General features: G+C 47.0%; 1 protein-coding gene across 1 annotated transcript in view; it reads right to left on the bottom strand.

Moving 5' to 3' along the window:
- Positions 1-7,371, bottom strand: part of CSMD1 (CUB and Sushi multiple domains 1) — a 652,915-nt gene extending 645,544 nt beyond the window's left edge. Inside the window, exon 1 of the mRNA XM_058666667.1 lies at positions 7,223-7,371. Coding sequence (XP_058522650.1) covers positions 7,223-7,371 — 149 coding nt within the window. The remainder of the gene's footprint in view (positions 1-7,222) is intronic.
- Positions 7,372-15,843: the final 8,472 nt, after the last annotated feature.

The following is a 15,843-nucleotide window of genomic DNA, read 5'->3' as shown; positions in this document are numbered from 1 at the left end:
TAAAACTTGCAGAGCAGACCATGGCTTATGTAGGCGTTAAGGACCTCTGCCTCCTATTTCTGTCAAGTCCCAGCTATTTGTTTTCAGATAAGCATCCTGCGAATGCATAGCCCGAGAGGCAGCAGGTCGGTCGGGGATAGAGTGCTCGGACCCCTGCAACCCACGTGGCAGTCTGGCATGGAGTTCTACCCGGTCAGCAACTTTGGCACCAAGTCAAAAATGTGGGCCATTTGGCGGTGAGCCAGAGAATCGTAAATCTGCCTCCACTTTTCAAGAATGTCTGGATGGAAGGCAAGGGGGAGAAGAGGAGGGGAAGAAAGGAGAGAGGAGAGAAAGAAAGAGGGAGAGAGAGAGCAATGGAGGCCATGGCGTATGTGAACATAGGACTCCACTGGCTGCCTCTTCTCCTGGCTACAAGGAAGCAGCCATCGTGGAAGGCTCATAGGGAAACTGTTTCGAAGCTCGTCTTCCTCTCAGGACTGTCAGCCTCAACTTCCAGCCCTCTCCGTTTCCTAAGACTAACTGTGGGGAAGGGGGACGCCTTTCCCCTCCCTGCAGCTAACAGATTCCGCCAATTGTGCTGTAACAGTTTTAATCACTGCACTTTAGCAATTCGTCCAATGAAATTGAAAACAAATTGTACTGATTCAGATTTTTCCTCAAAAATATGAGACTAAATAGATCATTTAAAGACAGCCTGATACATTTATTTTGCTAGTAGGTAACAGAACTTTCCCCCATGGATATCAACTCAGGAGTGAGTGAGTGGGTATATGTGTATGTGTGAGTGAGTGTGTGTTGTGAGTGTATGTGTGTGTGCATTGCTGGGGACACCATAAACTACTGGGAATTTCTAGTCTAAATATTTTGGACCATTCCATCCATGTGCAGCAGGGATCAAGCACAGAGGAATTAGGACTTCGTACACTTTTTAAATGATTTCTAAGCTTCCCAGTGCCAGCTGCTTCTGGATTGAAAGTAGTGTTTGGTTCCCCTAAGGTGTTCTTGACCTTGATTGCCTGGCAAGTCCAGCCTCTCCTGTGTGGACACTCACTGCCACACTTTGAAATCAGCTTGTGAAAGCTACATATATGGAAGTTCTCATCCAAAATGTTGCTTGCAAATGATACTAAAGTCATTGTCCCTGGTGCTGAAGGAGGACCTGTGTGCTCACAAGTCTGCAGAGCTTCCGGGGCAGAAACGCAGGGGCAGGGAGTCTGATTGACAGCAGGCAGCCCAGAGTTCCCCTGGGAAATGCAGCAGGAACACAAGTCTGCTTGGGGTGTGGCATGGCGGACATGTCTTAGAACAGCAGAGGCAAGATCTTCCTCTCTGTCCCTTCTCTCTGTAATCTAACTTTCCAATAAAAATAAATAAATCTTTAAAAAAACAAGTTCAGCACCTTCCACTTCCTGCATTTCACAGAGGATACTGAGAACCTCTCCCTAAGGTGAAAGGATTAATCCAACGTGTCCTTCCCCGTCCCTTCTGGACCTTGCCTCGCTCACTTCAGTCTGCCCCAACTCAGATCTGACCCAGATAGGAATAAGATAAAAATAGTGAGATGGATGCTCCACAAGCCTGCGTTGTGGCCAGGGCCCGTGTTGACGCTGCCTGCTGGCGTGAACCCAGGCGGCGGCTGAGAGGGGTCGCATCATCTGCCGCCAGTCCCCGCTGTGTGGTTAGGGGGATTTGGTGTGAGCTCCCTGCATGGTTAATGAATGTTTCCTGTCCTCCGAGCACTTCAGGAAAGGAGAACAGAGTCTAAATCTACTCTACACATGCTGGATGCTGCACATGGCTTGTGACAACCACATGAGCCCACACTCCGCAGTGCACCTGCAGCTCCTCCTGCATCGTGCCTGCTTCAGGAAGTCCAGGAGACTGTCAGGCTCATCCCAGGCAGGCACTTGTCCTTGCTCTTCTTGATGTTGCAACTTCAAGAGCAAGGCCCCGGAATTCTTCCTGATTCACACATGGCACTTTCTGGTGAGTCCCTCCGTGGCAGACGGAGCAGCGAACCCTCTGAGGTCTCTCTTTGAGCACACAGAAATCCCTCAAGGACATCACCCTCCTAACCTTAGCACCTGCCTGGGGCCCCATGGTTGGGCTTTCATAGGGGCGTTTTGAGTAGACACCAACTTGCAGAACATAACATATCCTCAAGAGATTTGCCAGTAGAATGTCCCACATCCCCCTGAACACCCGACGTTGCAGTTCTAAAAGGCATGACCTCAGAGTTGTAATTCAGCCAGAATAATTCGTCCTCATCGGTGGCTAAAGTTGATTACAGGGCAGCCTGTGGCTGTGAGCTTGATCTGCTTTCAGTAATGAGTGCTCTGAGACCAGAGGACAACAAACAGGCCATGAGACAAGGCTAGCCCTTACCCCGCAGAGCGCCAGTCCACCTTTGTTCTTCAGGAATACTCCTGGAGCCAGCACCTCACATAAAATGGATTGGGAAGAGGACAATACTGACGTAAGATAATAGACAAATCAGAAGACATGTGAGAATGCTAACAGAGTCTAAATCTACTCTGCACATGCTGGATGCTACACATGGCCTTAATCCATTAAACCTCCATGTAGCATATATTATTACTGTTTTATTAGTACTACAAATGATAAAAAGTAAACCTGAATTCCTTGAGGCAACATAGTTTGCGCATTTTCACAAGGCAATACGAGCCTGTTCCTGGAATAATCCATTCCTTGGGTCTTAATTAATTCGTTTGTACATATTGCTTTCTCCTCGATCTTTAACTCCTGTGCTCTATTTTCATAAAATACAGACTGACTCATATGGCTTCTTGTCTAAAAATTGTTCACTGTTCATCCCTTCTTAGACCTGAAAATGAGTTTTCTCACCTCAGAAAGTCAATTCAAGACATTTGTGACCTAGTCCTACCTGAAACTCCAACCTTATAATGCTTTCTTATCTACCAAGATTTAGCTCAAATGCCGCCTGCTCCATTAATCCTTATAGGGCTCCCCAACCTCCTAAGCATTTCAACAGATTTGGAGTTTTGGTAGAGAGCACATGGCACAGGTTATCAAACGTGTTCAGTTGTTTGTGTGTCTGCCTGCTTTGTTGAAGAAAGTTTCTGTCTGCTTATTTTCCAGCTCTGCCTTTCATGGTGCCTTGGGAGCTGCATTGTTGGTGAGTTCACAAAGCCTGGCGCAGACAGAACTAGAAACAGATGGGGCAGGGGGTGGCGTGATGACCCAGCTGGCTAAGCTTGACTCCTGGAAGTGACGGAATCCCATATGGGTGCCAGTTCATGTGCACGTCCCATGCAGCTCCCTACTTGTGCCCTGGGAAAGTAATAGAGGATGGCCCAAGTCCTTGGAACTCTGTACCCATATGGGAGACCTGCAGGAGGCTTCAAGCTTCAGATTGGATTAGCTCTGGCCTCTTGGGAAATGAACTAGTGGATAGAACATCTTTCTCTCTCTCTCTCTCCTTCTTTCTGTAAACCTGCCTTTTCAATAAAAATAAATAAATCTTTTAAAATACACAAAATAGCAGGTGAGTGTGGTATGCATCTCAGGGCTGCTCTTTGACCTCTCTTCATGGCTGTCCAATGCCGTCTTTTCTGCCTTGCCCTAGTGAATTTTCAGTTGCAAGCCTATCTCAAATTCTTATTATGTATTTTGAACTACGACACAGAACTGGCTACTTCTGAGAAATGAGTTTGACCAGTGCAAAAGATAAAACAAATAATGACTTAATTTCTGCTAATTAGACTGCAGTTTTTATGAAAAGATTTATATTTGCTGTTTTAATGAATACAAACACGGGTCACACAGGGTCAGTGTATAAACCATGCTATTAATTTATTCATGCAACACTTAAGTCCAGGAAAGGTTTATGAAAGGCTTAGACAAAACACGGCAAAACAAGTTGAAAACAAATTATTTTTAAACATTGTTAAGACTTAAAGAAACACGAGAAACACAAGAAACACAAGATGAACCCAGAAGAAAAACTATGCCTTAAAGGTTTCAATACACTTCTTCCTGAACATTTGCACACAAAGAATTGAGGGAAAATGTGGATTACACAGATTTTAAGACGTATTTTTTTATTTGATAGGCAGAGTGGTAACCAGAGAAGGACACATACAGAGATAGCCCCACCCACTGCAGCATTGTCCAGAGGTCTGCAACAGCTCGGCATGGATCAGCCCACAGCCACGTGCCAGGAGCTCAATCCAGATGGTCCATTTAGGAGGCCGTGCCCAAACACTGGGCCTTGCCTTCTGCCCCAGGCGCAGCACCAGGGAGCTAGACTGGAAGTTGAGGACACAGAACCTGAACTAGCACTGTGACTAGGAATACAGGTGATTCCAACTGGTGGTTTAACCTGCTATGCCCCAGGATTAGATATTTGACTCAAAGTACACATCAGCTTCTTTTTTAAAGAGTGAAAAATAAATCCTTGCCAATTATGCATATGACTAGGACACTAGCTAAGGTCATGAATATCTCCAGTGCGATTTTAACCTTAAAGTCAGAGTGAATTTTAAGAGAAGCTTTTAGTATAATCACCCTATAATATAGACTCTCAAGCTTGTGTTGCCACACTCATCTGACACTAGAAAATCAGTACATACTCACAGCATGGCATACAGTCACAGAGTTCACTGTCAATGCACACCCATGTTGCCATGCAGGCCAGTGCACACACACACTCACACAGCATGGCCTGCAGCACAGAGTTCACTGTCAATGCACACCCATGTTACCACACAGGTCAGTGCACACACACACACACACACACACACACACAGCATGGCCTGCTGCCAGAGACTTCACTGCCAATGCACACCCACACTACCATACAGGTCAGTGCACACACACCAGCACACTGCAGCCCACTGTACACTCACAGGGAAGGCAGCACCCATGACTGCCAGTTTGCACATCACCACACAGGTCTTGCAGACTCACAGTGAAAGTGAGGGCAAGGGAGAGGAACGATAGGATGCCATATTACAAAGTTCCAGCTCTTCAATAATGTCTGTCAATACCATCATATCTATAGATTTGTGAATTATTTTTGTTTCTCTTCTCTCCAGGAGCTCGCAAGTGGATACTGGGTATGACATCTTCAAAGAGCTACCCCCTGCCACTAGCAGATGGTTCCTGACCCTGGATCAGCCCTGGATCTCCTTTGTAAATGTACCCAATCTCAGATGTCACTGACATTCTGGTGACACCAAGTCTGGGTGGCTAGCTGGGTCTTCTTCATGGAACTAGACACAGATCCATCTGCCTCCTCAACCACTTAGCTCAACGTGTTGTCATCCACATGGAACAGTCATCCCTCTGCTCTGGACATTTCTACATCCGCCTGCACCTCTCTCGTCTTCCCCTTCTTCTTCTCACGCTAGTCATCGGTACATTGTACAGATTCTACCTTCAAATGGCTCCCCATCTAACCAATTCCCAACACCCCAGCAACATCCTGTTCGTCTCTGGATGGATGTCAAGGCCTCCTTCTATTCTCACCCTCTTCACTCTATTTTTGGCACAATAGCCAAATAAATTGCATGAAACACCAATTAGATTCAATTACATTATTGATGAAAACTATTCAACAGTTACTTAGAGTAAAGCTAAAAATACGAGGGCTCACACATCTTCCCATCACCGACTCCATGCAATTTGCCGAAGCTTTTAGTTCCAGCCACGCTGGCTTCTCGTTCCCCCTAGACACACCAAGGCCTCTGCCCAGAACCCACATGCTCTCACAGCGGGTGCCTTTTCCCTACAGGACTTTCATCGCACCTTCTTTTCAGTTCGCGTCTGGCTGTCACTTTGTTCTCACTTTCCCCTACCGCAGTTTTCCTTACTTTGCTTTCGAGGGTCATTATCTAGATAAATCACAGACAGATGCAAATAATAGATAAATAATATATGTAAATAGGTGATATAGATACAAGAGAAACATGAAGGAGGGATGGATGATGTAAGAGTGCCGTTAAGACAGACTACACGTATCAATGCCAGTACGTAGCTGGTGCACAGCATCCTATTTGAACATGAGCTCCTTGCAGGCTCTTGTCTGGTCTCTGCTTAGTGCATGGATACATACTCCATGGATATTTGTTAACTGCGTGGCTGATCTTGCTCACACAGTGCTAGCTTTCATTGACCCGGTCACTGCAGGACGCTTGTACCATTCCTCTTATGCGAATCTCCAAGCCACCAACTTTCTCTGGGTCTGAGGCAGCCATGAAGCCAGGGGTGGCTTAACCTTGCTTCCTTGCTTCCGTGGGCCTGCTTTTTCCAAGCCTGTTGCACACAGTCAGAGACAGGCCAGCTTCAGGAGTGGTGCTGAGCATGAGATCACCCCACCGCCATGCTGGTGGCAGCATGAGCTTTACCAGGAAGCTTCCTCCACATGCGAAGTCTTCAGCCCCAGGCCTGCTGCCTCAGAACATCTCTGGGTGTGTTCAGAAGCCTTCCATCACCAGCTAGAAAAAAGGTGAACTTGGAGAACCACCGTCCTGAAGCATGTCTTGAAAAAGGCTCTGAGAATCCATTTGGATCCAGTGGCCACACGTGTCAGGTGCATTAGCGCACAGTAGAGAACACGGGCATGCCTGCAGCCGCCTTGGCCTGAGGGCTGAGCACACCTGCCTGGGCTGCCTGCCAGCATCTTTCCCTTAGCGCTGCTTGTACACTCAGGGCCGGGGATGCCATCACTTTATTAGAAGCAAAGCACGGAACTGAGTTCCATTTTTCACTCTGCTCTGTTTGTAAGTGCCCTTGTCTTACCCAGGCTCCTGTCGCATGGCACTGTGGTCACCACCGTCCTTAGCTGCTGCAGAAGTAATGCCCTGTGTGCGTGCTCTCAGCCATCACCACCATCTTTTTTTTTTTTAAGATTTATTTATTTATTTGTGAGTCTAAGTCACACAAGTAGGGAGCGGGAGGGCGATAATCCACCTGCTGTCCTACTTCGATAGCCAGGTTCGTGGCCAGTTAATGACACCATCAGCCTGGAAACAAGAGGTCTCCCACACGAGCAGCAGATGCCCAAGGAGAAGAACCTCTTTTTGCTGCTTTCTCCAGGCTGTTAGCAGGAAGCTGGACTGAAGCACAGCAGCTGGGACATGCACCAGCTCTAAAGTGGAGTTCTGGTGTTAGAGGTGGTGATTACATGCTAGGCCCATCCCACCAACACCATCTCTATCGTGTGCAGAAATGGTACCTGACGAGCAGGCTCTCTCTGCCCAGCATCTTGTGAGCCTTCCTCACAGAGGAGAGCTTTGGTGTCATGGTCTGGGCCCCATTTTCCACACTAGCTTCTGGCCCGTGTCCTTCCCGACCGCAGCTTCCCGCAGTTTCTGAGCTATCCATGGCTCATGTCTGTGTTCCAGAATCATTAAAAAATCATGGGAGATGATGAAAACAAGCTTAAACAGTAAGGTTAAGCACAATTGCGTGTGATTAGGTGTCCTGACCCTGGCTCCAGACCCCGTGTTTCTGTTGGACATGTCTGTTATTTCTTGTTGAACACATGGATGAGGAAACATGCTCCTTGAGGGATTTGAACCAAGGTGGAGCAGGTGTTCCCTGATTAAGAGCAACCTCTGCACAGTGCAGTGTCTTGGAGGAAGGCTGGTGGGGCTTGTGCTGCTCTGATGGGCAGCACCCTCACTAGGCTAAGCCTGGCATGATGCCAGAACACCCGCACGATCAACAATCCCGTAACCAATTACCATCCTCATTCTCCTCTCAACGTAACGCCGCGTGAAGACAGTCTCTGCAATGACTCCTTTTCTTCAGAGAAATCGGACATTTTCTTGACACCTGTGAACATGGCACGTCTGCACACCTCACCGCAGGCTGTCTTCCACACGCCCTTGCCAAGCCAGGGCAATGTCCACCCGAGAGTTTGAGGAACTGGGCTTGATATTTTCTGTTGATTTTTTAAATGTCTTTGTTATTTAAAAATAGCAGTGTTATTGAGACAGTCTGGTACTGGTACAGAAACAGAGAAGAAGATCAGTGGAACAGAATAGAAGCACCAGAAGGGAGCCCACACATATACAGTAAACCAGTATTTGACAAGAAAACTGAAAACAACCCAGGCAAAAATCCTGGTCTATTCAACAAATGCTGTTGGGACAACTGGATAGCAGCGTGCAGAATTAAGAAGCAAGACCCACACCTGTCACATGATACAAACATTAGCTCTAAATGGATCAAGGACCTAAATCTACACCCAGAAACCATCAAACTATTAGAGGAAAGCATTGTGCCTTTCAAATAAATAAAATCAACCCTAAAAAAGACAATGGACCTGGTGCAGTAGCCTAGTAGCTAAAGCCCTCATCTTGCACATGCTGGGATCGCATATGGGCGCCGGTTCACATCCCCACAGCCCCGCTTGCCATCCAGCTCTCTGCCTGTGGCCTAGGAAAGCAGTCAAGGATGGCCCAAGGTCTTGGGACCCTGCACCCGTGTGGGAGACCTGGAAGAGGCTCCTGGCTCCTGGCTTCAGATCAGCTCAGCTCCGGCCGTTGCGGCCACTTGGGAAGTGAATCATCGGATGGAAGATCTTCCTCTCTATCTCTCCTCCTCTCTGTATATCTGATTTCCCAATAAAAATAGATAAATATTAAAAAAAAATAGTAGTGTGGCTAGAAAGTTTAGCAACTATAGATTGAGAAGGACCTGAAACAGACCTGGCAGACAAGTAACAATCCAGACGACAGAAAGACACTAAACCGCCATCTTGTATTTTAGGGTTTCATTTTTTTAAAAAAAAAAAAAACCTTCTGATATTATATTCTGATTTCATTAAATACTTGATGCAAAATTACCCTGTGAAATGAGCCATGCAAATTAGCAGTAAATTATGCCGAAAATCCAAACACAATTATGGTGGTGAATAACTTGATATTTTAATAAAGTATGTATGACTACAGTTGATAGTTTAGGTTATGCTTGCATTATGTGTGGGGTTTAAAATGTGGACAAACAGGTGCAACAGGGACTGCGTATATTCATATGCATATACATACAAATACACGTATATATATATAGAGGGAGAGGTGGGGGAGAGACAGACAGACCCCCCCACACACAGGGGTCTATGAGGGCTCTATGAAAACTCAGACAACAAACCTAAAAGACAAGCTCATCATGTTATAAAACAGTTGTGAATCCATGCTTGAAAGGTTATTTTAAAAACCCCAATTTTTTTTAAGATTTTATTTATTTTTATTGGAAAAGCGGATATACAGAGGAAGATCTTCTGTCCGATGGTTCACTCCCCAAGCGGCCACAATGGCTGGAGCTGAGCCAATCTGAAGCCAGGAACCTCCTCTGGGTCTCCCACGCGGGTGCAGGATCCCAAGGCTTTGGGCCATCCGCGACTGCTTTCCCAGGCCACAAGCAGGGAGCAGGATGGGAAGCAGGGCCGCTGGGATTAGAACTGGCGCCCATATGTGATCCTGGGGCATTCAAGGCAAGGACCTTAACCGCCACGCTATCACGCCGGGCCCTAAAAATCCCAATATTTGAAAGCAGTATCCTTCAAATAACCCCATGGGTGATGCATGTTGTGAATACATGTGCTCACAGGCATCATTTTTTTCGTACCCGAATAGACTCTCTCTTATTCCGGTTTTCCATCCACTTTTTGAAGTATATTCATGCACATAAGCTTCTGGTATTTGAACACAGGCTCTTTAAATGTCTATGCAAAACATTCTTTGTGTCATTCTAAGTCCTTTGGTCTTACGACTCCGCATTACCTAAGTAGGTCAGGTCTGATAGAAACCTGTGCCATCTGGATGAAATACAATACACCCAAATCAAACATCACAAGTTCAGAGTTGATGTCAGCTTTTCTCTCCGTATGTAAGTGCACAGCGATTAATCACCTCAGCATTTTCTGGTTCTTTCATGCTCAAAAACACTACAGATGAGGCTAAGAAATTAGTCTGCATCCCACAAACGAGCAGACTGAAATAGCGGTTGTTCTTTAGAATGAAATTTTAGCAGCACTGCAAACAACCCAGAGCCCGCCCGAGCCTTAATGATCTCCTTTTAAGAACACATTATAAGCACTGCTGACTCAAAACTAAAAGTGGATTTCACAACTTGAATGGCTGAAAATTGCACCCTGGAGCCAATATCAGAAACCGTTCTATTAAGTCGATTTTTGTGATAATATTGAGCGGTATCAGTAATGAGCATCCACAAGCCACTATTATCAAATTCACACATGGTGAAGTACATCGAATAATTCACTAAAATGCTCGCCAAACTGGGCGTCTCTCCAGCTCCTGGGGTTCATATGAAACATCATCTCTGCTCTCTGCCCTGCCAGCCGCGAGTGCAAGCCTGGAGCCTGCTGAGGCCTGGGCAGGGGCTTCACATGCCAGGCCCCTTCTGTATCTGGGCAATGTGCTTACAGAGAGCTCGGGCAGCTCCTGGTGTTCGTCACAGGGCTGTCACCTCAATAATCTCCTCCACTTACTGGATATTTTGAGATTTACAGCCTTCCTTTCAGAGGAGGTCCAGAGAACTTAGGCAAGCCCATAGCTTCCTAAATGTAAAAGGACTTAAAGGATTGCTCTGCTCGTGGCCAAAATACACGTGACAGTTTTTTGTGATGGCTGCAATAAAGCATTTCACAGTGGGAAAACCCGCCGGACCAAGCCATGAAGAGCAGAGCTTGCTAAAACCTGCTGGGTGCCACGAGGAAAAGTTGGAACCTATTCCCACTGCCTGGTCATCTGCAGCCCGTGCTACCCAAGACGAGTGACAACTTCACTCATGGCGCAAAGCTACTCCAAACAAAAATTGTTCAAGATCTTGATAGTACCTGCTCTTTTCTATGAATCAGTGTGTGTTCTATCGATGAAATATTCATGCCTGCACTACATCTTTTCACACATTGGGCGTGGGGGTTGAGCACTAGGACCCATGTGCTCCACTCAGGGTCAGCATTGTGTTCCTAGAGCACCAATTTATGCTCTGTGGCTAGGCTTGCAGCCAGCAGGGTGAGGCCAACGTGGTGCTGTCACACTGCAGTCTGAGCAGAACCCCTGCAGCTGCCCCGGGAGTGGCCCTGAGCTGGGGTGTGTCTGCATGGCCTTTCTGCCCACGTGTGTTTCCTTCCTACAGAGACAACATCCCAGTGAGTGTCCACTTGCTCCTACAGTGTCAGGCACCTGGTGGTTGTCCTGTGGCGGGTCTCCAGTCTAGGGGAGCCAGGGGGTGGCTGTGGACGTGGTGGCCATAGTGGGATGCCAAGAATTGGATGGGCACAAGCGGACCGGTGGTTAATGCTTCCCTTTCTGAGCCCGGGGTCCCCAGTTTGCTCTGCGGGCTTCTTAGGTCCATGTTGTCTATCGGGCCTTTCGCAACGCAAGTTTTCACCTCTGTTCTTTCCTTCAGGCCAACAGGTTCCATTGGCAAAACCTGCAGCCTTGCCTGCGAGGACAAGTCCAGAATGAGTGGGTAGTTATGGGAGATAAAAAATGAGACAGAGGTGTCATGAGTGTGTGCCTGAAAGCCTTTTTGTCCACGTCACCAACCCCAGATGGAAGACAGCAAGATGGAAGCAAAGCAGTAGCTGCTGTCCAGGGGCCATTCAGGGCCCTGCCTCACTGGAAGCAAGGGGCATTGGCTGGCTTCTGCTTCCTTGGGAATCATGTTTTCAACAGACTGCTGAGCAACAGGAAGGCCTAACTGCGTGTGGTTCTTTAACATGGAATCTGCGAACTAAGGATAAGCCTGTAAATAGTGTCTTTGACGGACAGACTTTCACTGTCAGAGGCAGAAATGTATGGGAAAACTACAGAAAGCCCATGGGAACAGTGGATCCTGACTGGTAACAAGTACACTCCATGGCACAGTTGCTTGACATGTTGGTCCAGACTTCACAGCCCACGTCAGAGGACTTTTGAACAGGGTTCAAAGCCCAGCCCTGGCTCCTGCTAACACGGAACCAGGAGGTAACATGGCTTCCTGCCGTTCCCATAAGAGACCCAGGTACAGTTTCCAGTTTCTTGACCAGCCTCGCTGTCTTGGGCATTTGATGAATGAACAGATGATGGGAGCTCTGTTTCTCAATTAAAAAAAAAGAAGACAATGCATAGTGTGAGACCCACAGCCTTACTACTGTTGCCCCGTGTTACACAGCAGATGAACCCCACTTTGCCATGTTCTAAGACACACACTTGTACTGGGGACCCACCATGCCCACCCCCAACCTGCGGGCCCTATCACTTCACTTTGTGCGCATTCATGCCAAATCGACGATTTCTGACACCTGCGGTTTAATACTTTCCTACTTGTACTGCGTGCTTCCCCTTCTCTGTCTTCTCCACGGACAGCAGGTGGCATGTGGGCTGTTTGGCATCCTCAGACAGCTTATGGACAGCCCTGGGGCTCTGGGACTCACACAGCAGCTTGAGCGCGAACCCATAGGTCAATTGTGTGGATGCCACCCAGGCGAGACCCAGGACAAAGCTTTGCATCGCATGCGCATGGAATGGGGCCTAGCCCCGGGATAGCCTCCAACAGGTCAGGACAACCATGCTCTTCCCCAGGTCCTCATCCCTTTTCTGCTGGAATTTCCCTTCTTCTTCTTGCTATTCATATTCTTTCCCCTTGCAGAAGACACCTGCACATCAGAGCCCCTGGGGCATGAACGTGGCAGGCAGCAGCCCCTGCCAGCCAGCTCGTCTGGAAGCACTGACCTTCTCCTTGCAGGATTGCTGAGCGTGGGCCTCTTTTCTGAAGTCAGGGTTAGCTCCTGCAGCAGGAGGACCTGTGCCCTACCCTCCACAGGCAGGCCACTTCACCTGCCAGTGCTTGACCTCAAGTATCTGTGGAGTAGTGACCACCACAGCACATGGCTCACAGAGTTCTTGTGACAATGGAAAGGGGTAAATGCACTTTGAATCCCCTGAAAGGCACGGGAAAGTGTTTTTCAGTGACAAAGTCATTTGTGATCAACGTCGTTGAGGTGCAGCTTCTCACAGCACAGTCCTTCTGCACCTGTGAGCAGTGCTTTCTAGCCTGTTCACGCTCGTACCATCTCCTTTGGGAACTTTGTTTAGAGACACGGTACACTCACTGGCAGCCACATCCCAAACCCTCTCCGCAATCCCACACAACCTCTGTCCATGCCCTGTCCCGGAGACTTGGCTGTTCTGGCCTTTTTCTGTAGGTTGAATCACACATATGTTCTTTTGGAATTTAGCATAATGTTTTCCAGGCTCACTGCTGTTTTTGCAGTAACAATTATGCATTATCCTTATTTCTCTTGCTCTGTCTGGTGGATACATGGAGTCAGCAAGCTAGCACTGGGCCCAAAGGAAAGATGCAGGCACTTGATGAATAATAATTTTGAAAGGATGTATAAATAAACATCCATTCCAGAACCCTGTTAGATTTATAAAATTCTGAGCTAAATATTGTTATTTAAAATATGTTTTCTTGCCTCCTTTTATCCACTGTAACAGTAAATAATTGAAAGGGAGGGAATTCTTCCAAGCTCCTTCCAGGAGGCCAACTACACCATAATCCCCAAACCAGACAAGCATACGACACTAAGACACAACTGCACATCGAGTTTCCTGATTCACACAGATGGGACAATCCTCCACAAAATCCTGGCTGATCGAATCCAACAACACATCACAAAGATGACACACCCGAACCAAGGGAGAGCTACCCCTGGTAAGCATGGAGTGTTCAACACAAGCAAATCAGCAAATGTCCGGCAACACAATAACAGACTGAAGAACAGAAATCACAGGATTGGCTCAAGAGACACAGAAAATGACTAGATAAAACACAACACACGATTGTGACAAAAACCTTAAGTAAAACACATATAAAAGGAGCATTCCTCATGGCAAACAGCTTCAGCACATGAGACAGTAACTTGTACTCCTTGTTTATAGCAGCTCACATCACGATGGTTAATATATGAAATTAACCCACATGCTCATTAAATGAGGATTGAACAATGAAAATGTGATAAAAACACGCACACACACACCTATGCATACACTGTGGAATATTAGTCAACCATGAAATAGAATAAAACCCTGTGTTTTATGTTATTTGTGAGCAAAATTGATAGTTTGAGATTTGACTGTTGTTTTTAGTCTATATTCCTGAGAGACACGCCAATGGAGCTGGCATGGTCACGGCCATCACAGCCTCTGGGCTGCACAGCACTGGGCTTGTGTGAAGATGGTAGTTACTGGATGGCTGGGTTTGAATCCCGACCCTGATTTGCGAGCTTAGAGCTGTTGGCAAGCTATTTGGTGTCTCCCCACCTTGGTGCCTCCCCGTGTAGTAGGTCCAAGCAAGGCAGCGTCAGCAGGTGTCAGAGGCTTGTCTGTAAGCGGCTCAGGGGAGCATCACTCAAGTCACCGGGAAATAGCTTGTGAGGAGCCAGACTGTGGGAAAGGAGTCTTCCCAGTGATGGTTCTCTCTCTCTCTCCTCTCAGCCCAAATATTCAGGCCTCTCTGGACTGAGGGTGCTTGTGAGATCACAGACCTGCGGGACAAAAACAGGATCGGGCGTTGTGTTCCATAGCCTACACTCTAGGGGCAGAAAAAAAAAAAGGAATTTACCAGCAGGCATGTGCACAGGTGTTAAGTTAACCATGACCTAAGGCTGAGGGACTAGGGGAATTAGTACTAAGGGAGCGTTTAAAGGGGCCATTTGAATCTATTTGCACAATGAGAGAAGCAATGACAAGGGGTTGTTGAAGGAAGAGGAGGTGCTGCGTTGAGGAGGGTGGAACACATAGACAGAGTAAATGATGAGAATGATGAGCCAGATGCTACAGGGAGACAGCAGACCAAGAACTGAAGTCCAAGGACAGGTGGAGCCAAGAAGTGGAAACACTAAGACTGTCAAGAATTTTTCTCCTGAATGCATAAGTGCTTTGGGAAACCTCAAAGTCAGTAAAACAGGGATAGTCACAACTTACAACCAGTAGAGATTGACAAGAATTGGATGTGTTGAAACTGGTTTGCATAATCCCCAGGATGAGTAAGTTTGGCTCACCAGAGGAGCACAGACTCACAGGCTTGGGGTAAGCTGGGATGTCAGATCTATTGTTTGACATGTAGAGACTGAGATACCACTATGACATCCTAGTGTGTCAAGAGGGTGGACTTTCAGACATAGAGATTAGAGAGAGGTGAGACTGAAGCCAAAATATAGAGCAGTTCCCAGGGAGGGTACTTGAAACCACAGTTTGGGTGACCCCGTTTTAGGAGACAATGGAGAGGAACAGGATCCAGCACCAAGTTTGGTGATTTCAGAGGTGTGAGAGGAGACACCTTTAAGGACCTGAAGCAGTTGGAATGGTCACAGTGGCCAAACACATTTGAGTAAGCCCTAGAGACTGAAGATTTCCAATATGGTGTTCCATTGAGTTATGTGGAAACCACAGTTGGACTTGTTGGCCTAATTATCAGTCAGTGTCTTGGTCCATTGGAGCAGTGCTACTATTTGTACATTAGTTTGTGTGTCCCCAGTGATCCACATGTTAAGGGCTTAATCCTAGGAGCTTACCCTTTGTCTGAGAATAGGGTCTTCAGAAACTACTGCATTTCATTAGGTTTCTAGGGTGTTGTCCAAGATCAAATCAAGATGACTTTATAAAAAGACCACATAGAAAGGTCATGATCAACTCGTTTGTTCTCTTCTTCTATCCCAGCTCACCATGGGACCCTCCTTTTGCCAATCTCCACCATCTTCATCATGTGTCAGTGCTGTCCAATGACCATCTGTGGACTCTGAACCTCCTGAGCAGGTGTGGCTCCAAGTCTCCTGCT

This window comes from Ochotona princeps, chromosome 7 (genome assembly GCF_030435755.1).
Source record: "Ochotona princeps isolate mOchPri1 chromosome 7, mOchPri1.hap1, whole genome shotgun sequence".
Taxonomy (NCBI): Eukaryota; Metazoa; Chordata; class Mammalia; order Lagomorpha; family Ochotonidae; genus Ochotona; species Ochotona princeps.
This window is presented reverse-complemented; position numbering and strand designations above follow the sequence as displayed.